Genomic DNA, 25,164 nt, shown 5'->3' on the forward strand with positions numbered 1-25,164 from the left:
CTTAACCCTGCCTGACAGTTGCCTCGGTGCTTCGGCATCGAGCTCACCTGGGCTCCCTGCTCTAGCCTGCCTTGCGCGGCCTTCGGGCCTATCCTTGCCTTGCCTTGCGTGGCCTTCGGGCCTATCCTTGCCTTGCCTTGCGCGGCCTTCGGGCCTATCCTTGCCTTGCCTTGCGCGGCCTTCGGGCCTTTCCTTTCCTTGCCTTGCCTTGTGCGGCCTTTTGGCCTTCTTCCTTGATTTCCATACCTGGCCTACGGGCCTTCCGTGTGTGTGTGTGTGGCCTACGGGCCTTCTGACCTGCCTTGCCCCGCTATTGGTGTGTGGCCTACGGGCCTTCCGTGTGTGTGTGTGTGGCCTACGGGCCTTCTGACCTGCCTTGCCCCGCTATTGGTGTGTGGCCTACGGGCCTTCCGTGTGTGTGTGTGTGGCCTACGGGCCTTCTGACCTGCCTTGCCCTGCTATTGGTGTGTGGCCTACGGGCCTTCCGTGTGTGTGTGTGTGGCCTACGGGCCTTCTGACCTGCCTTGCCCTGCTATTGGTGTGTGGCCTACGGGCCTTCCGTGTGTGTGTGTGTGTGGCCTACGGGCCTTCTGACCTGCCCTGCCCTGCTTACTGTGCCCTGACCCAGCCTGGACCCAGACACTGCTGACTGCCGCCTGCCCTGACCCAGCCTGTACTTGACACTGCCACTTGCCGCCTGCCCTGACCCAGCCTGTACTTAGACACTGCCACTTGCCGCCTGCCCTGACCCAGCCTGAACCCAGACTCTGATTCTTGCTGCCTGCCCTGACCCAGCCTGGTACCTGACTCTGTTCGAGCTTCCTGTCTCTCTCCACCTGGAGCCACCCTGCTGGGTGGTGTGCACGACTCCTGTCCGGAGCCCAAGCGTAACAGTATGCCGAAGCCATCACATTTTCCAGGGGAAGAGATAGGTCTGTGTCCTGCCGGTGAGTCAACTTTTCACTAATTCAAGATGCCTCCTTCTTTAAAGTTTTATACCTGCCATTCCTGTCAGACTTTGAATTATCCAAGCTATCAGAACTGTCTAGCCTGTGAACTTGTTGGTCAGGAACACTGGTCATGCAATAACTGCAACAAGAAAAATGTCTCTGTCTATCAGGAGTGTTTGAACTGTCTGGCTCCTAAACCAGGGTGGTGGAAATGCTCCTGTCTCCCGTGTTTGTTACCTCCAGGCAAACCCTGCCCCTGTTGTTCTGCTCTAGGACCAGCTGTGCAATTAGAAAAAGCTATCAGCTCTCCTAACCAGTATTCTGTTTCTGGCTCAACTAAAACAGACATTTTTGCTGGCAGTTTGTGGGTAGAAAAACCCAGGACTTACCTGGCCAAGAAGGCTTCTGTGAGACCAGTGCTAGAGCCTCGGGAACAGGTTTCTCTACAACGGAGAGAGCTGATTAAACCTAGCAGGGCTCAGCTTCCCACAGCTGCCAAGTGGACACTAACGAGCACCTTCCCTAGACGTCCTAGAACTGCCTGTGCCTTCTCTAAACTGCTCCTCCAGAAACAAAATCAGGAGCATCAGACTTTGGCTCGAGGTATCAAGCCCACGGCAGTACAATCTGTGTCTTCCATGCACACTACCTTTAACCATGCTACTCTGCCATCTGAACCTGCTGCACTACCCCGAGAAGAGCCTGAGTCTGCTGAACCGGCCCTGCTGCCGTCCTCGGAGGGGTCCGCACCAGCCCTGCTGACAGACTTTCTAACTCTGCCATCTGAGCTTGCCGAACCGGCCCTGCTGCCGTCTTCAGAGGGGTCCGAACCAGTCCTACTGACAGACTTCCTGAGTCAGCCATCGGAGTCTGCTGAACTGGTCCTGCTGCCACCCCGGGAGGGGTCCATACCGGTCCTGCTGCCACCCCTGGAGGGGTCCATACCGGTCCTGCTGACGCCCCGAGAGGGGTCCGAGCCTGCTTCATCGCCCCGAGAGGGGTTCGAGCCTGCTTCATCGCCCCGAGAGGGGTCCGAGCCTGTTACAACGCCCCGAGAGGGGTCCGAGCCTGCTTCATCGCCCCGAGAGGGGTCCGAGCCTGCTTCATCGCCCCGAGAGGGGTCCGAGCCTGCTACAACGCCCCGAGAGGGGTCCGAGCCTGCTACAATGCCCCGAGAGGGGTCCGAGCCTGCTTCATCGCCCCGAGAGGGGTCCGAGCCTGCTACAACGCCCCGAGAGGGGTCCGAGCCTGCTACAATGCCCCGAGAGGGGGTCCGAGCCTGCTTCATCGCCCCGAGAGGGGTTCGAGCCTGCTTCATCGCCCCGAGAGGGGTCCGAGCCTGCTACAACGCCCCGAGAGGGGTCCGAGCCTGCTACAATGCCCCGAGAGGGGTCCGAGCCTGCTTCATCGCCCCGAGAGGGGTCCGAGCCTGCTACAACGCCCCGAGAGGGGTCCGAGCCTGCTACAATTGCCCGAGTAGGATCCGAGCCTGCTGTACTGGCCCAGCTGCCGCCCCTGGAGGGGTCTGTACCGGTCTTAATGCCGACCTTGGAAGGGTCCGGACCGGTCCTACTATCGCCTCAAGAAGGGTTACGGACTATTTCTCTGCCCCAGGTGGGGTTTGTGTTCCCCTTGTCACCCCAGGAGGGGTTATGGAAATCTGCACCGCCTCTGCTACCCCAGGAGGGGTCTAACCCTGCCGCCTTGTCCCAGGAGGGGTTATGGACTATTTTTCTGCCCCAGGTTGGGGTTGTGTCTGCCTTATCACCCCAGGTGGGGTTATGGACTGCCTTATTTCCTCGGGAAGGAGTTGACCCTGCCGCATCACCCCCGGAGTGGTCTCCCGTTATTCTTGATTACCTCCTGCACAGATGGGATCCAGGAGGAGGGGGAGGCCTTGAGGGGGGGTACTGTTACGGCTGTGGCTGCTGTGCTACCGCCTCACCACCAGGGGTCCCTCTAGTGCTGGCTTTCCTGACAGGCCCAGTCCATCTCCTATGTCCACTCTATGCTCTGGGTGTGCCCTCTTAACCCTGCCTGACAGTTGCCTCGGTGCTTCGGCATCGAGCTCACCTGGGCTCCCTGCTCTAGCCTGCCTTGCGCGGCCTTCGGGCCTATCCTTGCCTTGCCTTGCCTTGCGTGGCCTTCGGGCCTATCCTTGCCTTGCCTTGCGCGGCCTTCGGGCCTATCCTTGCCTTGCCTTGCGCGGCCTTCGGGCCTTTCCTTTCCTTGCCTTGCCTTGTGCGGCCTTTTGGCCTTCTTCCTTGATTTCCATACCTGGCCTACGGGCCTTCCGTGTGTGTGTGTGTGTGGCCTACGGGCCTTCTGACCTGCCTTGCCCCGCTATTGGTGTGTGGCCTACGGGCCTTCCGTGTGTGTGTGTGTGGCCTACGGGCCTTCTGACCTGCCTTGCCCCGCTATTGGTGTGTGGCCTACGGGCCTTCCGTGTGTGTGTGTGTGGCCTACGGGCCTTCTGACCTGCCTTGCCCTGCTATTGGTGTGTGGCCTACGGGCCTTCCGTGTGTGTGTGTGTGGCCTACGGGCCTTCTGACCTGCCTTGCCCTGCTATTGGTGTGTGGCCTACGGGCCTTCCGTGTGTGTGTGTGTGTGGCCTACGGGCCTTCTGACCTGCCCTGCCCTGCTTACTGTGCCCTGACCCAGCCTGGACCCAGACACTGCTGACTGCCGCCTGCCCTGACCCAGCCTGTACTTGACACTGCCACTTGCCGCCTGCCCTGACCCAGCCTGTACTTAGACACTGCCACTTGCCGCCTGCCCTGACCCAGCCTGAACCCAGACTCTGATTCTTGCTGCCTGCCCTGACCCAGCCTGGTACCTGACTCTGTTCGAGCTTCCTGTCTCTCTCCACCTGGAGCCACCCTGCTGGGTGGTGTGCACGACTCCTGTCCGGAGCCCAAGCGTAACACCATTAACCTGTTCCTTTATCATTCAGCAAACTAACAAGATGATCTGGATCAGAAAACACACAATTATTATGTTGGTAAGATACCAAACACTTACAAGGGTACTTGAGGAAAAATGTGGCCCCCATTAACAAAGCTCTGTCAGGGTTGCTGGGATTTGGGAACACCGCCCCAGGAGCTGTGCAGAACTGCAAAGCAGGACACTGGGCTAGACAAGGACCAGGCTTCCGTCTAGCCAGCTCCCTCCCCACGGTTTGAGCCCTTGGGTTCTGGGGGCCAGTTAGTCTTTGCTGCAGTGGTAGTAAATCACGGTGAGCCCAAACAGGCTGGAGCAAGGCTGGGCAGGTAAGACCAAACAAAGACAGAACTAGGACTAGGCAAAATAACACAGAATAAAGAACATAGAAGCCAGAAGGCCACAACGCTGGAGTCCTGAAGGCCACTAGGTTAAGAGAAGCCTGCATAGGCTGCAAGGCAAGATACAATAAAGCAAAAGGCCCAGAGGCCACAAGGCAAGGTACAAGACTAGAGTGGCCAGGTCAGAGAGCCAAGGGTGACTCCATGAAACAGCAAGGCAGTTCTGGCAGGGTTGGGTTACATAGGGCTGAGACTTGGGCATGATGAGAGCTGCGAGGAGGATATTAGCAAGGCTGGTGGTGAGGCTCACTGAAGGCCTCTGCAGGTGAGGAGAAGATATAGCAGACAGGACCAGGTCACAGAGAGGCTGAATGGTAGGCGAAACCATGACAGTGTCACCCATTCAAGACCCCCTCCCCCAGGGTCCCATTTATTGTGGAGGCTTGGCTAGCAGGTACTTGATTCAGGAATCTGGTTTCTCTTCGGAACAGGACAAACAAGTCAGGGTGTTTCCAAGGCTGGACGAGGCAAGGCTGGCTGTCTGGGGCAGTGCTCCCACTGGGCATTTGGCATCAGGAACAGTACCTCCTTCTGGGCGCTCAATCTCAAGAACAGTGCCACACTCTGGGTACTCATAGTGTTTCCAAGGCTAGATTGAAAGCTTAGGGCCTCTCCGAAGCTGGACTGATGACAAAGGATTACCAGAAGACTGGACCGCTGGCTCAGGGTTGCTTGAGAACTGGACCTCTGGCTCAGGGTTGCTTGAGAACTTAACATCAAGAACAGTGCCCCCTTCTGGGCACTGTGTCAGGAACAGTGCCTTGACATCAGGAGCTGCTTCCTCCTGGGTGCTTGGCCTCAGAATAGTGCCCCCTTCTTGGCGTTTGATGTCAGAAACAGTGACTCCTTCTGGGCATTCAGTGTCAGAAACAGTACCCCCTTTTGGGCACTTGGTCAAAGATCAGCGCCACCCTCTGGGCAATTGGAGTGTTCCCAAGGCTGGATTGAAGGCTTATGGCCTCTCTGAGGCTGGAATGCTGGCTCAGAGTTGCTTGAGAACTGGACCACTGGCTCAGGGTTGCACGAGAGCTGGACATCAAGAACAGCACCCCCTTCTGGATTCTCAGCTTTAGAAACAGCACCCCCTTCTGGGCTCTTGATGTCAGAAACAGCACCTCCTTCTGGGCTCTTGATGTCAGAATCAGTTCTTCCTTCTGGGCTCTTGGCCTCAGGAATGGCGCCTCCTTCTGGGCACTTGGCCTCAGGAACACTGCCCCCTTCTCGGCGCTCAGCATCAGGAACCGCGCCCTCTTCTAGACACTCTGTGTCAGGAACATCACCTCCCTTTGGGCATTTGACATTAGGAGCGAAGCCTCCTTCTGGGTGCTTGATGTCTCTTTCTGTGCGTTCACTTCTCTGCAGGATTACAGGATTAGAGTCCCTCAGAGTTAAGGGCAGAGGGCTGGACAACGCAGGCTCCTACTGGAACAAAACTGTGGCTCCAGGCTCTTTCTGAGAAGACTCAGCTGGAACAGGGTTTACCTGTTGAAATAGGTCCATTGCCCTGGACTGTTCCTCCCGGCGCACATCTTCTGTGCAGGACTGCACCTCTTGGAATAGATTAGCAGGCATCACTGACGTTTTCTCCTTGCATAAGGACTGTGTCAAGAGTCTGATTTCAGCAGGGATGGAAAGGGAACAACAATCTGACCTGGAGTTAATGCAGCTGGGTTGAAGTTAGGCTGGAGCAAGGCTGGGCAAGTAAGGCAGACTAAGACAGAACTGGACAAGGAGTAGGCAATATAACAGAACAAAGAACATAGACACCCGAAGGCCACTAGGTTAAAAAAGGCCTGGCCGCAAGACATGGAGCAAGAAAGCAGAAGGCACAGAGGACACGAGGCAAGGACCAAGACTAGAATGGCCAGGTCAGAGAGCCAAGGGTGACTCCATGAAACAGCAAGGTGGTTCTGGCAGGGTTGGGTTACATAGGACTGAGACTTGGGCATATTGAGAGCAGCGAGGAGGATCTTAGGTAAGGCTGGTGTCGAGGCTTGCTGAAGGCCTCTGCAGGTGAGGAGGAGTCATAGCAAACAGGACCAGGGCACAAAGAGGCTATATGGCAGGTGAAACCATGACAAACTCTCTGTTTCAACATTAAAAACGTCTTTCTTCTAGTTTGGGTAGCCACTGAAAGTCAGGAAAGATATGTATTTTCTAGCCACAGAATAGGAATTGTTTAAAGGAAAAATATTAATGGAAAAATCACATCTTTATCTTTCTAGGCAAAATGTTATTAGCAAAGTGGCTCTCACAGCAAAAAACATCCAAAGAGGATTCAAGAAAAGTGGATATACCTGGTTCATTACTCGATAACTAATCTAGTCCCCTTCCACCACATTTACATTCCTCTTATTTCTTGAGAGATAATATCTTATTACTTGAATACCCCAATGCCTCACACAATTAGTTCTTGAACATTTCATTCGGTGATAACAATCGTTAATTTTTCCCACAATAAGCATCTTCAGTCCTTTCCATATGGTTCCCGACAGTTGCACTATCTTTAATTAAAAAAAGGATCACAAGGCTTGTTCAGCTGATACCACAGATTTAACCTCAAGTCTTTCTCTACTAAAGACAATCTTCGACCACATTCCTGTTTTAAATTAGAGTCCTCTGATAATTTCCCCACACGCTCATTCAGGTATGTGAAGGAATTTATAGGAAACTCCATCAGACTACATTCAGGGACCAGGCACAGCTGTCTTGCCCGGTCTTCCTTAAGATCTAGATGCAGAAGGAATCTTGGGTGAAGGGAGGAGAGCCCCTCACCAGAGTATAAGAACTCAGGACCTAGAAGGGTTAAACAGGCTCCAGGAAGCAGACCAGAAGCCACTAAATGAGAAAATCTGCTATGTGTGATATCTCTGTGTTACCTGAACTTTAAGATGAACTGCATCATTTGTTTGTTTTCCTCTGCACTTCGTTTTTCATTGTTAATAAATTGCACAAAAGGGAAATTGCATAGTCTGCCTCCTTATTCCTTCTGGCTGTTTCCAAGCCACTATCACCCAAGTTACCACATATGGTAGCAACAGTGGGATCTCTTGCCTAAGCAGGAAGCACAGGCAGGAGTCCACAACTGCAGCAACAGAAAGAAGAAATAAACCTGTGCAGTTTTTTATTTTCCTTTTTCCTGGGGCCTTCCAGTTCTTCTCACCCAGCTGAAGCTACAACAGGCTAAGAGGGTAATCTGCCTATGCAGTCAGGGTTCAAGCAGTGAGTCAAGGCCCAACAGGCCAGCAAGATTTTTTTTGTTTTTGTTTTTCATCTCTTCTTTCCCCGAAGAGATACTCAGTTTGGAGGCAGCTCGGTAATCAGGGAAGATGGAGGAAGTGATCCAGGTCCTTGTTATAGGCAGCAGCAATTACAGAACGCCCTGCAAACTCAAATTGATCAGCAGCAGGCACTGCGAGAACCAGGGATGCAGCAGCATATGGTGCTAACCCAGAAAGCACAAGCTGAGCACACTGCCGTAACCAGTCCTCCTGCTTTGTCACCGACACTACTTAAGATGACCCCAGAAGAAGACCACAACGGTTTCCTGAAAATTTTGAATTTTCAGCTCGACTGGCAGATTGGCCAGAGGACAGGTGGGCTACCTATCTGAGGAATCTACTCACTGAGAGTAGTCAAAATGCCTTATAAACTGCCAATCCAGAAGGGAGGGCCACATACCAGGAAGTCAAAGCCACCATTCTACAGAAAACGAGTCTTACCCCAGCAGCCTACCAACAACGGTTTCAGCAGGGAGTTCTTCAAGCTGGGGAAAATTCAAGGAACCTATTCCATAGACTCAAGGATGTCATTTGGAAGTGGCTGCATCCGGAAAGGAAGACTGGATTGGAGGTAGCCAAAGTGGTTCTGCTAGAACAGTTCCTAGACAGCCTGGAATGGCTGGCTTATTTATTTATTTATTTATTTATTTATTTATTTATAGTTTTTATAAACCGATGTTCCTGTATAATATACATATCACACCAGTGTACAAGGAAGTAAAACTGTCGCCTCGGGGGCGGCTTACATTGAAACAATTAACAGAGAAACATAAAGGAGCATAAATGAACTTAGAGGAGTTTACAGTAAAACAATTATGACTAATTAAGTTTCAATAACGAACTCTTCAGGAACTTATGAACAGGGGGAGGGGGTCAAAAACTGACAGAGGCTAAACTGATATATATATATATATATATATATATATACTGATATAGTATGTGGCAGTGGGTCTGTTACACCCTAACCTTATGGTTTAAAAGGTGCTGGAAGTAATGGAGGCCTACTATCAGTTCTAGATCTTGCTTTAGTCACCATGATTCCAGAGAAACTACTCAATCCGGATAGAGGATGACAGTGTCCTAAGAGCCAGAGGCCCCAACAACCAGTAGTGCAGACCCAGCTGCACTTTGCAACTCAGCCACAAACCTCAGTGAGGCCGCCATGTTTCCACTGTGGAGAAAAGAGCATTTTGTCCCTGCAGGGAAGATGAACCAAGAGACATTAATGCTGTGGCCCCACACTTTTGTAATTTTGTGGATGTCACCAACCAGAAAGTCTCTACTTTTGTGATTGCGGTTGAGCTAGATGGCAGTTGAGTTAGATTCCAACCCAGGTATTAGTGAATGTGAAAACGCTTGTACGAAGAGAGTTAGTGAAGCGAATCCAGAATGACTATGATAGAGAGCAGCTGTCCACCACCCAGACAGCTGACTTTAATCAGCTGGTGGAGCAATAAAAGCTGATCTTCTCGAACCTTCCAGGTCATACTCACCTAGTGCAGCATGACATCATCACGCCCCTAGACGTTTTGTGCAGCAACCACCCTATCAGATTCCTGAGACCAGGCACCACATCATTGAGATTGAAGTGAAGGAGATGCTCCAGCTCAGGGTTATAGAGGGGTCTAACAGTGATTGGTCCTCACCATAGTGTTGGTGCCGATGCCAGATGGGAACATAAGGTTCTGTATTAATTTTAAAAAGGTCAGTGAGGTCTCAAAACTTGATATGTACCCGATGCTATGGGTGGATGAACTGCCCAGTTCATCTCTACCATGGACTTTACATAAAGCTATTGACAGGTGCCTCTCACACCAGCGGCAAAGGAAGACTGTGTTCTCAATACCAGGTGAATTTTTCCAATTCACCATCCTCCTTTTTGGATTCTATAGTGCCCTTGCAATGTTTCATCGCAGATGCCCACTTGGATGACATTGTGGTGTATAGCCCGGATTGGAAGACACATCTGAGCCAATTCCAGGCCGTGTTAACCAGTCTGAGGAAAGCAGGACTAACGGTTAACCCTAAGAAGTGCTTGCTATGAGGGCAAGAAGTCCAGTATATTGGCTATTCCCTGGGGAAAGGCAAGGTCCATCCATAGATCCAGAATATCAAAGAGATCACCCAGGTGCCAGTCCCACAAACAAAAGGCCTCACATGGTATTGCAGAAGGTTTATCCCCAATTACTCGGAGAAGGTGGAACCTTTCACAAGGCTATTGGTGAGGAAAGCCCTAGAGAAAGTTCAGTGGTTAGCGGGGTCAGATGAGGCCTTCCAGGCTCTGAAAGAGGCACTATGTTCCAAACTAGTCCTGATAAGTCCGGACTTAACTGAACCCTACATGGTGCAGACTGAAGCCTTAGAAGTAGGCTTGGGAGCAGTCTTAGTCCATGAGAAGGATGGTCAAGAACATCCTGTGGCATTCATTAGCTGGAAGCTGATGCCACGGGAGAGGCGTTACTCAACAATTGACAAGGAGGCCTTGGCAGTCAAGTGGGCCTTAGAAGCCTTGTGCTATTACCTGCTGGGATGGCAGTTCACATTTGTAATGGACCTCCAACCATTCCTAAAGATGAATAGAAACAAGGAGTCCAATGCAAAGGTGAGGAGATGATTCCTGGCCCTACATCCCTTCAACTATAAAATATGACATAGGGCAGGCAGGGAAAACATCAATGCAGATTTCCTGTCTAGAGAGGTGACCCTAGTGCAGGCAGGCACTCATCCCAACAAGGCTGTGCTGATGGGGAGGATATATGAGGGAGTCTATAGGAAACTCCCTCAGACTACATTAAGGGACCAGGCACAGTTATTTTGTCTGGTCTTCCTTAAGATCCAGACTCACAAGGAATCTTGGGTGAAGGGAGGAGCCCCTCACCAGATTATAATAACTCAGGGCCTAGAAGGATTAAACAGGCCCTGGGGCGCAGGCAGGAAGTCACTGTATGAGAAAATCTGCTATGTGTAATGTCTCTGTGTTACCTGAAGTTTAAAGTGAGCTGCATAATTTGTTTTGCTTTGCACTTCGTTTTTCACTGTAAATAAATTGCACAAAAGGGAAACAGCCAGAGTCTGCCTCCTTATTCCTTCTGGAGGTTTCCAAGTTGCTATCATCCAAGTTATCCCAAGGTGACATAGAAATTCCTTCATTCTTGAAACCACCCTCCAGATATCAATAAGGGAAATGTTATTAGGAACCATATATGGTTCATCTGCAATAGTATTAATTCCTCTCACCTCGCTTACCGGCTCCTGGGATAAGTTAACAGGAACTTGTGATCTTGTAGCTAGTTTTGCCACAGCCTCCAAAGAAACTTCCAAAGAAAATTTTTTAGGGGTAGAGGAATTAATTGGACTTCCATCCTCCCTTTGGGTGGATGCGAGTTCAACTTCTAAAGCTTGGTGCTCTATAGAAGGTGAATAAAAGCCCAGGCTGAAGGAGGCTCCAGATGAAAGAGAGTCCTCCCCTACAGTGCCAGGAGCGGTTGAGCTAGATAAAAGGACTGCATGCCGATCCATAGTACCCATCGTTGATGACAAAAATGCTGGCATTTTCCCTTTCTTCTTTTGCCCCATAGACAATGACCGACAACTAAGGGAGAAAAAAACGCACTAAGGGGTTTGCCCCTTAGGTATGTGACTTTGACGTGCCACAGGAGCATCACTTTTCAATTCTCCCGGAGCCCTCTCTGATGACAGAGGGATCAGTGAGTGAGAGGGAAAAGTATCTTAGCAGCCGGTGTCTCGCACAGGTCTCTCAACCACTCCTCTCCTCAGCCAGCCACATCCCACATGGAGAAGTAGGAGTGCTGCTTTTCAGGTCTCCCGGGGCCCCCTCTGATGACATCAGAGGGCTCAGTGAGCAAGAGGAAAAAGGATCTCAGCTGCTGTCATCTCACACAGGTCTCTCAGCCAGCCGTATCTCCTGCCCCTTTCGATCTTGAACAGGGTTGCCTAACCTCAGAGCTTCATAGTCTGGGTTTCAAATGTGTATTATAAAGTGCATTTGATATGGACTTGGACCTCAGAAAGCCATGAGTAAACTTAAATACAATTACAATACAGTAAACCTCCCATACTAAAATAGCACTAACTGCCAGCACTCAAAACCCTAAATATTACCCCAGGCTCTAAAACACCACCACACTTCCTATTAGGAAAACAGAACAAACCAAGCTGCTATAGATCCCTACACAGAAACTACATACCAACAGAATACTTCACCTTGGTCACACATGCAGAACACAGACCCGCAATAAATACAGAATAAAGTGACCATAAAATATAAACAAGAATGTGCAGATAATAACTGAACTGGAACCACTAGAATCCAGACTCTGTATGCAGTGCAAAAATGGAAACACAAAAACACCATCATTCCTCATAAAACAATAATAATATCAAGAAATATAATACATCAATCTTAATAGTAAAACTATATTAATAGAAATAATAAATATTTCAAAATATCTGATGAACAGAATATCATTCAATAATTAAACTGAAAATTGTTTTTAAAAGTTCTCAAAAAATGATAAAATGCTTCAAAAGCATAGACACATCAAATAACACCCAACAATTAAAACTAATAAGAATAAAAAAATTCTCTACTCTCTATACCTGGGATCTTTTCATTTCCAGTGACTCTGAGATTGTCATAGATTGGAGGAAGGGAACTGCACAAATTTCACTCACAGCCTCTCACTCTCCCTCTCTCACACACTCATGCATACAGGCTGCTCTCTCAGAACACAGACACATGCACACTCACACCCTCTCACATGCATATAGGCTTTCTCACAACACACACATGCTCTCTCGCATACCCTCAGACATGCGTACAGGCTCTCTCACAAGACAAACACGCACACATAGGTTCTCTCTCTCTAACTCACACACACACATTCTCTCTGGGCTTCCCCCTCTCTTCTAGGGCCATGGCAAGATGGAGTCCACTGCGGCTGCATCTGTGTCTCACACTTCATTCTTTGGGCTGAGACAGGATAGGGTTCGGCGTGGCCCTGTGGAGTGTTGCTATTGGGACCATGGTAGGATGGGCTCTGCTGCAGCCCTGCCGGGTCTCACTCTTCAGCAAGGTGAGGCAGCTGTCACAAAAGTGTTTCGGGGGCACTTTTTGCTGCTTCCAAATTTTGCCGCCTGAGGTGACCATCTCATTATAAAACTACCCCTGGTACCAATAACTCCTGCCATCTGGCAGCATCCATTACATTTCTGGAATCTCCCAGGACTTCTCTAAGAAATCTTAAAGGGTTGGTTCTGTTTGTTAGTATCAGCAACTTCTTCTAAAATCAATGCTATAATTGTGAAATTAACTCTTGTCCTACTTCATATTCAAAGATTTGGAAGGTCCATTGTATAAAGCTCTACATTTCTCCTTCTGTATCATCCATGTGCAATATTTTCTACTTCCTACAGGAAGATTTTGATAAAGGCTTTAACACAACTGTACTTGACCAGAAACTATGTATAAAGTTTCTCACATTGTTCTGTTATTTACATTTCATGTTGCTTACTTATGCCAGTTTTCGGCCTCTCTTCTCTCTATACTCTGCTTTCCCATACCCAGTACCTGTTTGATGTATTTTTTACCTGCAGTTCTAATGTAAACCGGGATGATGTGTCCACTAATACCAGTATAAAAAGCGTTAAATAAAACTGCAGGCTTTGGTCATGGGAGATTTGATGGGCCGCGGTCCTGATGGTCTCAGATTTCTCTGAACATTATCTAAGATTATATCTGAGATTCTGTTACCGGATAATGCCGATAATTTCAAGGTTGCACTGCCCAGCAGGGTTAGTCTATTGTATCCCAATTAAAAAGGGCAACATTTTGCCTCTGTACGTTTGAAAATGTCCAAAGTATCCCTAGTTAATCAGCTTGCTTTAATTATTCAAATCAAAGAATTAAATGCATTTAGGATTGCCAACCGGCTCCAGATTTTGAGGACAGGTTTTACACCCCTGCACAGAGGTACTTATAGTCTTGCTTTTCTTAGGCAATGCAATAGGGAAATCAGAATAAGTCCCAGCATGCAATGGGGTAAAACCAGGACTGGATCAATCTGTCCTGAAAATCTGAAGCCAGTTGGCCCTAAATGCATTGGCTTGAAGCTTTGCATACCTAGGCAGGGCAGTTTTCAAAGGCTTTTACAAAATTGCCCAGCTGATATGTACGTGCTGCCTGTTCCTGTGTGTAAGTTTACCTGGACTGAGCGGAGGCATTCTTGGGGGGGGGGGGGGGGGGGGGGGGGGGGGGTGGAGCTGGGGAGGGGTTTGGACTTATGGGCATTGTTTTGCGTTTTCAGAAGTCTGCGCATACATTTTTCTGAAATTGTTCCACACTCATAATAGCAAGTGTAATTGAGTGTGGGTAAATTTGGTAGGATAATTTTCATAGTGCTATAATGTTGGTACTGTAATAATTGTAGTTTGGGAAGAAACCCATACCATGAAAAAAGAGCCGGAGTCAGCTGTCAGGTGCTCCTCCTCTCTCTCATCTGCTAAACAGGATGAAGCAGATACCATGATCTGGGCTATTACAGGCACACCCATGAGAAATCTAATTAAGCTGTTAGGGTATTTCCATTTCTGGATTTCATAAAGGACCTTCATTTATGGATTAATAATCTGTCACTGGGTTTAATTCAAATGTAATATCTAACCATTATTTAATAATCCTTTTCAGTGTGGTCTAAAGCAGTGTACTGGCTACAGCGTTCAATAACAAATCGTCTGGTTTTCCCACGGGCTCTGATTGCAGCACGAGGGCTGAAGCTCCGCCAACAAACGCCATAACTGGAAGGTGAACGATAGGAACGGAATCCATAACCAGGGCAGTTTCTTCATCTGCGCCCTTCTTTCCCACAGCTGTCTGCTGTGATCCTTTTTCATGTGCTGCTGTGCGTGTTTGATATTAGACAGCCCTGTCTTTGCTGGACCTCAGCCTCTTCAGTGACTTTCCTTTGTTTAACTTGAAAGACAGCCCATGGCCCACAGACGCGCCAGAAGACCCACACGCCTGTCATGTCTTCATACAGTAAAAAGCAACTGGAAAGTCTGCCGCACTGGAAGAGACCTTAAGCACAGGAGGGATTCTTATTGTCCCTGAAATTGTAGTTTTGTGATCCAGCAGCTTTGCCTTGCTCCTTTTGGGCTTCCAGCTCAATCGGAACCAAGGCTTTATAACCCACCCCAGTTTATGTTTAGCCCAGTAATTGCAGTGATGATCCCGGGCTGGACCCCATGCATCAGGGCTCCTGAATGCAGCTGCTAGGTGTCACTCTTAAGCCCTGACCCTGACTCCATCCCAGCCCCGGCTGACCCAGGGAGGGGACAGAAGAACTAGGGACCTTCTGCATGTCAGCTTATCAACTGAGCCACCAGGCTGGTCCTCTCCTACCTGAATTGTATTAATGCTGTAACCCACCTTGAGCATCATTGGGTAAGGCAGACAAAAAATAAAAAAAATATATTACTACCCTGGGGCTCCATCTTTCCTTCTCTCGGATTTCACATTTACTTTTAACCAGTCAAGAAATGTAGTAAGTTTGTCCAGCAAGTCTGTATCACCTTGTATCTTTCAGTTCACTGACCTTTATTTCTGTACAATCACATGGACTGACACGACAACCACAGGCCACTTTTTCTTACATACTCTCCCTGATTGAATTAGGAACCGGCTGAATGTGGTGATATCTTTCTGGGACCCCCTGACACTTCCCTTCAGTTGGGCCCCTGACAGGCACAAGTATCTGCTAGTGGCTGGGCCCAGGTTGGCGTGAATTCCAGACCAGCCTGTCCATCTCCTCAGTGGTCATTTCTAAATTTAGAAAGGCACTGGGGGGTCAGGGCCAGCGGCAGCTTCCACTTTCCACTTTTTCTGAATGGGGGGAAAAGGAAACAGGTTCAGAAAGGCTGGTGGGTGAGCTGGCATGACCTGGAAGCAAATAGCCCCCCCCCCCCCCCCCCACACACACACAGACAAAGCCCAGGGGTGGCCTGTCAGGAGAAGGCAGGAAAGGGAGTACCAAAACATCTTTCCAACAGCGGGCAGCAGAGTGGAAACAAACCCAACAGTCAGAAGCTTAATTGTGAATGTAATGAGCTACTAAATTGAGTTGTTTCTTAAACATTTGCTTAACAGCTTGGCATTATGCATGCTCTCTCTCTCTCTCTCCTCCCCCTCCACGGATACTTTGTTTGCAGCGACACGAGCTCACATTGTACAGCACATAACATTTCAGTGTCTGCACCACAAACAGCCGTCTTATATGTGTACATACACTCTGCTCCAGCTACATACACATTCTGCACTCACAAATGCATCCTCTCACATAAGCTCCCCCACAAACAACACAGGTTTGTCAGGTTGCAAGAGGTCTGTTAAAGACACCATCAATCTGTTAAGTTCTTTGATGCACACACAAAATTATATTTAACAGCTTTTTTTTTTTTGTTTGTTTTATTGCCTCCCCTTTTTGATCTGTCTTATAGGTTTCATTTTCTGCCATAATTTAAATTATTATTTTTGTGATATCAAATATTTATTAACCAACAACTGATGACACATATCACTATCAATACATAAACCGACAAACATTCCATAATAAAAATTGGAAGAAAGTAAGCAGACCCTGATGTGTCAGTTCATCTTCCCCCTAATCCTGTACCCCTCACTCAATCCCACCTCCCACTGCCCACTAACAACTAATGGAGGGTGAATTAACCTAAAATGACCCAGGCACCTTATTATCCACACTCACCATAAAGGGTTCCCAAATCTTCTATTGTACCGCAAAATGCTGCCTAAGAGAATCCGTGGATAACCAAAAGGGATTCCTCCAATACAGAGCAATTTCACAATGCGCCGCAAGGACGCACTGCTGAATTACCATCAGAGTTCTAGAGGAGACAGCTGGATAAGCAAACACATCTGGGGCTCCCACTTCAGCAGCACTTTAACATCCACCACTTTACCCCAATATTCTTGTACAACAAGGCAAACCCACCATATGTGAGAGAAAGTGCCCTCACTGGGGCATCCTCACCAACAAACAGGCCGATACAGTAAAGTTCGCGGGAGAGCGGGCACAGGCCACTCCTGTGCGCGCGATTCACTAAAAAAAAATATTCATATTAGGGCCTGCGGTAAAAAGAGGCGTTAGGGACACTAGCACGTCCCTAGCGCCTCTTTTTAGACAGAAGCGGCGGCTGTCAGCGAGTTTGACAGCCGACGCTCAATTTTGCCAGCATCGGTTCTCGAGCCCGCTGACAGCCATGGGTTCGGAAACTGGACGCCGGCAAAATTGAGCGTCCGGTTTTCAACCTGCGAGCCGCGGGCCGATTTAAAAATTTTTTTTTTTAATTTTAATTATTTTTTACTTTGGGACCTCCGACTTAATATCACCATGGTATTAAGTCGGAGGGTGTACAGAAAAGCAGTTTTTACTGCTTTTCTGTACACTTTCCCGGTATCTATGGGTAGGCGCTAATTTCTGAAAGTAAAATGTGTGGCTTGGCTGCACATTTTACTTAGTGAATTGCGTGGGAATAACTAATAGGGCCATCAACATGCATTTGCATGTTGCAGGCGCTATTAGTTTCGGGGGGGTTGGATGCATGTTTTCGATGCGCTATTACCCCTTACTGATTTAGGGGTAAAGCTAGCGTGTTGAAAACGCGCGTCCAAACGAGGGTTAACAGTGCGCTCTGCCGGAGCGCACTGTACTGTATCGGCCTGAAAGATTGCTAACCAAGGGATAGATTTGCTGAAGCTTAGAGGGGGGTATGTTGCCATCTATATAATAGTTTATATCCATTCTCCACCAAAGAGGCAGAACTAGATGTTTTTGCAATTCTGTGAAAACGATTCCCACTTCTCATCCAAAACCTTCACCAAATCTCACTCCCATGCCTGTATATGCTTAGGTTTCTTTGTTGACGGGGGATTTAACAGTAAATACAATTTAGAAATAAGACCCCTATTTCTATGAGATTTGACACAAATCCTAACAGAAAGAGTGTTAGGGAGATCAATCTTTTCACCCGCCCACAAGAAAATGTTTCAGTTGTAAATAGTAAAATCTATCCCTTTCTCGCAAACCAAATGTCTTTCTAAGGATTTCAAATGAAAGCATGTCTTGGCTCCTCCACACCCAAGCCCAAGCAACCAAGCCCCTTGTCATCCCATTACCCCAATCTGTAACCCCCCCCCTCCCCCCACACTCCTGGCAAAAAATCCCTATTAAATCGATTAGGAGAGAAAAAAACATGTTCACGATCTCTCGCAAGTTGTTTTTGCATATATCCCATATTTTAATATTCAGTGCAGTAAAAGGGTTCAAAGGTGACTTTGAGCTAAGCTTCTTGGGGAGACCCAAAAAATATTTGAGTGGGATTGTTCCACAAAGACACCTGCTCCAGAATCAGTCACTGCTTAGGCCTCGGGGAAAACAACTCCAAAATACTAGGCCATAGCTGAGCTGCCATGTATTAGCGCCTAAGGTTTGGCATAAGTCCCCACTGTCAGTTTATGTCTAAACAATACAGAACGCATGGCCCCTGGGGGCTTGCGCTTCCAGATTTAAAAATGCAGCTTATGCTGAAGCTTATTAAGAAAGCTATCTGGGACTTCAGTTGGGAGAGCGTGAAAGGAAAAAGCATAACTAGGCAAGATGGACATCTTAACTGCCGCAATTCCCCCTACCCTCGACAACAGGTAGCGATGCCACTTATTCAAATCCTGGTGAATTTTAGCTGCTAAAGGAATATAATTTAACTGGAGCAAATGATTTAATGAAGCACCAATATTTACCCCCAAATGTTTAATATAAATTATGTTTTTACACATTTTTGGAATGAAAGAAGTGCATGCTTCAGGTGTAATGGTCAAACTGGGTTGGCCACGTAGTCCTTATCCGAGGACATCATCTGTGCTTCGAAGCCCTTTTTGTCCCATTCATGCTCTTTGTTTTTAAGTGTCTGTGAGTCCACTCTCTGTGCTCTTTTGATACCTGATATGAAGGCAGAAGGCTTGCGTACTGGGGCGGTTCCAGGGGCGGATTGGCCTATCGGGGGGAATCGGGCATTCCCTGGTGGGCCGATCGCCCCAGTCACGTGGTCTGCCATGCGCGGCCGTGACAGAGCTGCGCTCGGCAGACCACGTGATGTGCCCTGGGCCGGCCTGGACAGCGAATACCCGGGCCTGTCCGACATCGTGAATCCGCCGCTGGGCGGTGCTTCCATTAGCCAAACTAGGCAATCACCTAGAGCGCCTATGATTTGGGGGGGGGGGGGGGGGGTGGAAATATCCTGCCAGCGCGAGACCCAGAGGGAGCGTTGTGACAGAGCGAATACCACCAAAGAAGGAAGCGCTGTGCAGGAGCCACTGCCGCTGGTAGGAGGGAGCGCTGTGCAGGAGCCACTGGCGCTGGTAGGAGGAAGCGCTGTGCAGGAGCCACTGCCATTGGTAGGAGGGAGCACTGTGCAGGAGCCACTGCCGCTGGTAGGAGGAAGCGCTGTGCAGGAGCCACTGCCATTGGTAGGAGGGAGCGCTGTGCAGGAGCCACTGGCGCTGGTAGGAGGGAGCGCTGTGCAGGAGCCACTGCCGCTGGTAGGAGGAAGCGCTGTGCAGGAGCCACTGGCGCTGGTAGGAGGGAGCGCTGTGCAGGAGCCACTGCCGCTGGTAGGAGGAAGCACTGTGCAGGAGCCACTGCCGTTGGTAGGAGGAAGCGCTGTGCAGGAGCCACTGGCGCTGGTAGGAGGGAGCGCTGTGCAGGAGCCACTGCCATTGGTAGGAGGGAGCGCTGTGCAGGAGCCACTGCCGCTGGTAGGAGGGAGCGCTGTGCAGGAGCCACTGGCGCTGGTAGGAGGGAGCTCTGTGCAGGAGCCACTGCCGCTGGTAGGAGGAAGCGCTGTGCAGGAGCCACTGCCATTGGTAGGAGGGAGCGCTGTGCAGGAGCCACTGGCGCTGGTAGGAGGGAGCGCTGTGCAGGAGCCACTGCCGCTGGTAGGAGGAAGCGCTGTGCAGGAGCCACTGGCGCTGGTAGGAGGGAGCGCTGTGCAGGAGCCACTGGCGCTGGTAGGAGGGAGCGCTGTGCAGGAGCCACTGCCATTGGTAGGAGGGAGCGCTGTGCAGGAGCCACTGCCGCTGGTAGGAGGAAGCGCTGTGCAGGAGCCACTGGCGCTGGTAGGAGGGAGCGCTGTGCAGGAGCCACTGGCGCTGGTAGGAGGGAGCGCTGTGCAGGAGCCACTGGCGCTGGTAGGAGGGAGCGCTGTGCAGGAGCCACTGCCGCTGGTAGGAGGAAGCGCTGTGCAGGAGCCACTGCCATTGGTAGGAGGGAGCGCTGTGCAGGAGCCACTGCCGCTGGTAGGAGGAAGCGCTGTGCAGGAGCCACTGGCGCTGGTAGGAGGGAGCGCTGTGCAGGAGCCACTGGCGCTGGTAGGAGGGAGTGCTGTGCAGGAGCCACTGCCGCTGGTAGGAGGAAGCGCTGTGCAGGAGCCACTGGCGCTGGTAGGAGGGAGCGCTGTGCAGGAGCCACTGCCGCTGGTAGGAGGAAGCGCTGTGCAGGAGCCACTGCCATTGGTAGGAGGGAGCGCTGTGCAGGAGCCACTGCCGCTGGTAGGAGGGAGCGCTGTGCAGGAGGCACTGCCGCTGGTAGGAGGAAGCGCTGTGCAGGAGCCACTGGCGCTGGTAGGAGGGAGCGCTGTGCTGGAGCTGCCGCCAATAGGGAAGAACATGACTAAAGTTTTGCCTAGGGTGCCAAGTACTCTTGCACTGGCCCTGCCTGCATAAGGCTCAGATAAAGATCAGAACAGCAGCACCTGCTTTACTTAGACCTGCAATTTCTAGGAAGGAAAAGCTTTCAGTGTCAACACTAATAGTGTCTGAGGAAGAAAATACAAATCAGAACCAAAAAAGGGAAGAAAATGATTTTCTTTATCTGCAGACTGAATATCTACCACCTTGTTTTTGCTGGTTCTGCTCCGCCTTGTTATTTTGGTTTACAAATCCACTGGAGATCATGGAATGACAGCTATGGATCTGCTTTCGTTTTGCAAGAACATAAAAACATCAGTGATAGTTGTTTTGTTTTCAAAACAAAATAGAATAAGAAAACTGATTTTTTTTTTAATTTTAGTATGCAATTAAACAAAAAAAAAAAAAAGTAAGAAACCCAAAAAATAGACAAAAGTAAACTAAATGAAATAAATAATGACATAGAACGTTTTTTTGCCTGCAAGTCCAGATAGAGAGAGATTTTTACTGGCTCTAGTCAGATGGCTTTGGGAATTCAGTGGCTACAACCAAGGTTTTGAAAATATTTCCCCCACTGATCAGTTAAACAGAGCATCTTTTTTTTTCTTCTGCAAGGCAGTTCAAAAGTGGCCATTCCCAGAGGTGTCTTTGGGGCGGGGCAGGAGCCAACTAGAGAGAAGGCTCAGCGCTAGCCATTTATGTTATGTGGCTAATTATGTACGCACAAATAGTGGATTTAAATTTAGCCAGCTAGGTTACAGTCCTAAGCACACCATTCAACTCCATAGATTTCAGGGGCATCGCCATCTTAAAATCAGAGTCATCACCTTATACCTAATGAAAGCCACCAAAATCTCATTTACTAGTGAAAGTCTGCTGCGAGAAGTTGAAGAAGGAATCCAAGTGAAAAAAATGTGCTCTAGAGCACAGGCACTGGCGAAGCATTTGGACGGCACATCTTCTCAGGACATTATCAGGGTTGCTAACTCTCAAAAATAAAAACAAAACATTTCTGCCAGATTGACAACCCAGCATTTTAGTTGACAACAAGAACCTTCTTCAAGGCCTTGCCTGGCAGATACTATGAACCTAAGGCCTCTCCTCTCCTAGTGAGTCTCTCTTGTTTAGTGGTTGCATTTTCCTTGTCGCTTCTAGCCCCTGACAATGTCAGAGGGACACATGGCAGGTCATAGCGCCGTGCATTCACTTTAGGTTACGGGCAGCCTAATCTAAACTATGGACCTTACCAGCAGGTCTGGTTTTTTAGCTTTCTACGGGTAGCCCATAAATTTATGGGCAGTTGGCAACCCTAAGAAAGATCCCTAAAATGCTTTTTATGGCAAAAGAAAAAAAAAAAAGCTATTCCACCCCCTACCTGATCCAGTCTGAGGACTGCACAGCCAGCTGGCACATGGTCAGACGATGCCGGCTGGATACCAGGCCCTGAAAGACAAAAACGGGCATTACGTCTGGAAAATAAGAAATCCACACTCTCAAGGCCTGATTTATTAAGCTTTTTCCCACAGATGCAGAACAACCTTAGTGAATGAGACCCTCTGTGGAGCCATAAAACTCAGCTGAGACCCCCTCCTCATATTGCACATTTTGACCCACATTAAAATACTTGTGATTGGTTTGGACATACGGACTCATTGAACTGGTTTGGATAACTGTCAGAACCTGGCAGGGCTGTGTGACTATGCCTGGTATTTGTTACCTCAACAGCTTTGCAAATTAGAACTGGTTTATGGTATCTTTTTCAGGAATGTACTGCAAGTGAGAGAGGACGAGAGAAACAGAAGAAGAGGGAGAGAAGGAGAAGATGGTAGGAGGGTTAATTTTATAACTCTATGCACAGTGGGAAAAATCTGCGGGTACATTGTTTAAGCAGTCTTTACCAAGGGTTTTCAAAGCAAACTTATGCGCATACGTTTGCTTTGAAAATCCTGCCTTAATTGACCAGGTACATGCTGAATTGTATATGCACCAAGCAGGGAATACAAAAAGTATTCACGTAGTCCTATCCCCGACCAACTCCGCCCCCGGAACGCTTACTGGGAATTTGCATAAAGGTATGTATGTGATAGGGTTACGTGCCCTGGCCCCCCTCTGGTTACTTTCAAAGAGCCATCCACAAGCATAAAGCTGGGTTTTATGTGAGTAAATTCTTTTGAAAATCAGGCCCTAAATGTGGAGAGGAAAGAGAAGGATAAGTTAGATGGAGAAAGAGAGAGAGCTCAGCAAGAGAGGAGAGAAAAGAAGGAGGTCAGCAAGAGAACTTTCCAAGTAGTCACCTGTTTTCCATAAGAGTCATGGACTGGGGAGATGATTCCACCAATCACAATAAACCTTCCAGTCTTGTGCAAGTAATCCCGGGCTCTTTCTATTGGAACACACAATTAAACATCAAGTATTAGCATCATTCCACTCTAAAAGAAATTTCAGTGAAAAAATGAATACAAAAATCAAGTCTGCCTTCCCAGAGAGCACCATGTACACAACATTAGGGGTTTTTTTTAGCACATTTTCCCAGAATAGAGAGATTCTCCAGTTACCGTATATTTTTCAAAACTTACTGCATTACCCATATGAGAGGGGGACCGGTCGGAATTCAGCTTTCCTGGTGCCTGCATCCTCTCTGGGTCACAATTAAGCCATAGAAAGCAAGCAGGCCTCCAGGCTTGTTTTCGAGTGCTGCTTTTTTGGCATTGGCCCTCTTACCTCTGACCGGCCGGCTAAAGTGTGACTTACCACGTGAGCTGGAGCTCACATCTGATCATGTACCGACACTGCTCCATTTCCTAATGCAAGGAGCGCAAGTCTTCCCCTTCTAAAAATGCCTCCAAAATTCTCTCCTTAGCTCAAGGCTTCTCACACCTTTGTCTTGAAGGCCCTCAAACCTTTCCGGGTAATTATAAATGTGTGCACAGAGCACGTCAGGAGTGTTCATGGTGGATGTCGTGTTTGGGGGCCTGCGGGACTGAGTGGTGAGACCCGCTGCTTTAGTTCTCCATGAGACCTATAACAATGTGCAATACCTTATTTCATCTGTTGTGAATTTAATGAGCTCCAGGCAAAGCAGGGATTTGAAAAATTATATTTGGGTTTTCGAAAAATCCAAGACGGAGCTGCCAATTTGATGAAATCCACTTCTGATTTTTCAAAGTTGGAAGCAGACTAAAAAAAATAAATTTCTTTACTAAAGCTGGCAAAACCAATTTATTAAACCTTTGTGCTTTTTCCAGGTTTGTCAAACAGTTCCTGCGTGCCAGGATTAGATACAGATGATCACTTTTCTCCTAGTTACTGGCTCAGAAATGTCTACAAGTTCATAAAAGGTGACGAACAATGATTTTATAACCTCTGGAGCAGAAATATTTTATATACAAGCTTTTTTGTTTTGGCCCAGCCTTTGGACCTCCAGCTCAGTTGGATCCAACCTCCATGGGTGGTGATATTCAAAGCCATTTATGTGCCAAAGCCTGGTTTTCTGCATGTGAATGTCTGTATTACAATAGCCAAGGGCTGAGCAGGTATAAAAGCAAGCGCATAACCAGGCCACATGCACAGAGCTGTAGCCAGGCCATTTGGCACCTATGGCCAAGTAAAAAAGTGCATCCGCACCCTGAACACAATATAAAAGAGCTTAATCAGAACCAATATGGGAATCCTGGTGCCATGAGCCTTATTTATAAAAATGTATAACTCACTCTATTCTACAGTTCTAGGAGGGGCACAAAATTACACACATATTAAAACTTATTTTATGTTTCCTTTATGTTAATTACTTTCATGTTTTGTATGTTTATGTTTATTATTATTCTACCATACATTATGTAATTTTATATCTCATGAGAGTTGCATCCATTGAACCTTCATTACTACTGCTCCTCTCTCACCTTTGTTCGCTGTATTTCTTTTAGTTCATTGTAAAACGATATGATGTACCCACGAACGTCGGTATAAAAAAAGTTGTTAAATAAACTTATAGCCATCAAAAGACTCACTAAGACAAATATTTATACATCAATGCATCAAATATTCGCCATATTTAAATTTGGTTTCTAATGTTGGAATAATGAGCACAGAAAATATTTTTATCTGTATCTTATGGATAGATCAAAGCCCTCAGTATCAGACATAGCCAATGTATATAATGTAAGAGGCTGGGAAAATGCCCCTCAAAGTTTCTCTTTGAAAATTTGGGGGCCAGCTGGAAGAGTGGCAGGCCCGCAGTCCGCCGAGTGCAAACACTTTCCCCCTGCTTTGTAGCAAGTGCAAAGTCAACACCATATAGCACACGCAGGAATTTAAAAATGAAATCTCAGCATGTTGCTTGACAGCTTCACTCGTCCCCTTATAGGTTCATACCTGCCCCCCAAGTCATGCCCTCCCCACATAGAGTTAAAAATTAAGCATTTATCATAAGACTTTATATGAAAAAGAACATTCAAAGTGCAATTTTCTGAGACTATAATTATCTCTTACAACATGTATATTATATTTACATGCACTGATATTTGCATGCATTGTTGTGGTGCCAACCCAAAACCCTACTAACAAAATATCAAAAGACATTTGGAACCCATATGGCATTAAGGTCTAAGGCACATGGCCTCGGCCCTGAAAAAACCATGAGTAAACTGAATTACAATTTCAATATAATAAACTCCCATACCAAAATAGCACTAATGTCAACACTCAAACAGTAACAATCTTACCTATGAAACGGCAACACTGCAAATATTACACCAGGCCCTAAAACACCAATACACCTCCTATTAGGAAAACAGAAAAAGCCAGGCTGCTATACA

At 48.1% G+C, this 25,164-nt stretch overlaps 1 protein-coding gene across 1 annotated transcript in view; it reads right to left on the bottom strand.

Annotated features, from left to right (window-relative positions):
* Window positions 1-25,164, bottom strand: part of NMNAT2 (nicotinamide nucleotide adenylyltransferase 2) — a 132,415-nt gene that overhangs the window by 34,011 nt on the left and 73,240 nt on the right. The window contains exons 2-3 of the mRNA XM_029618756.1: window positions 22,645-22,733; window positions 21,726-21,793 (exon numbers count right to left, since the gene is read on the bottom strand). Of these exons, the coding sequence (XP_029474616.1) occupies window positions 21,726-21,793; window positions 22,645-22,733 (157 nt within the window). The remainder of the gene's footprint in view (window positions 1-21,725; window positions 21,794-22,644; window positions 22,734-25,164) is intronic.

Source organism: Rhinatrema bivittatum, chromosome 10 (assembly GCF_901001135.1).
Source record: "Rhinatrema bivittatum chromosome 10, aRhiBiv1.1, whole genome shotgun sequence".
Classification (NCBI taxonomy): Eukaryota; Metazoa; Chordata; class Amphibia; order Gymnophiona; family Rhinatrematidae; genus Rhinatrema; species Rhinatrema bivittatum.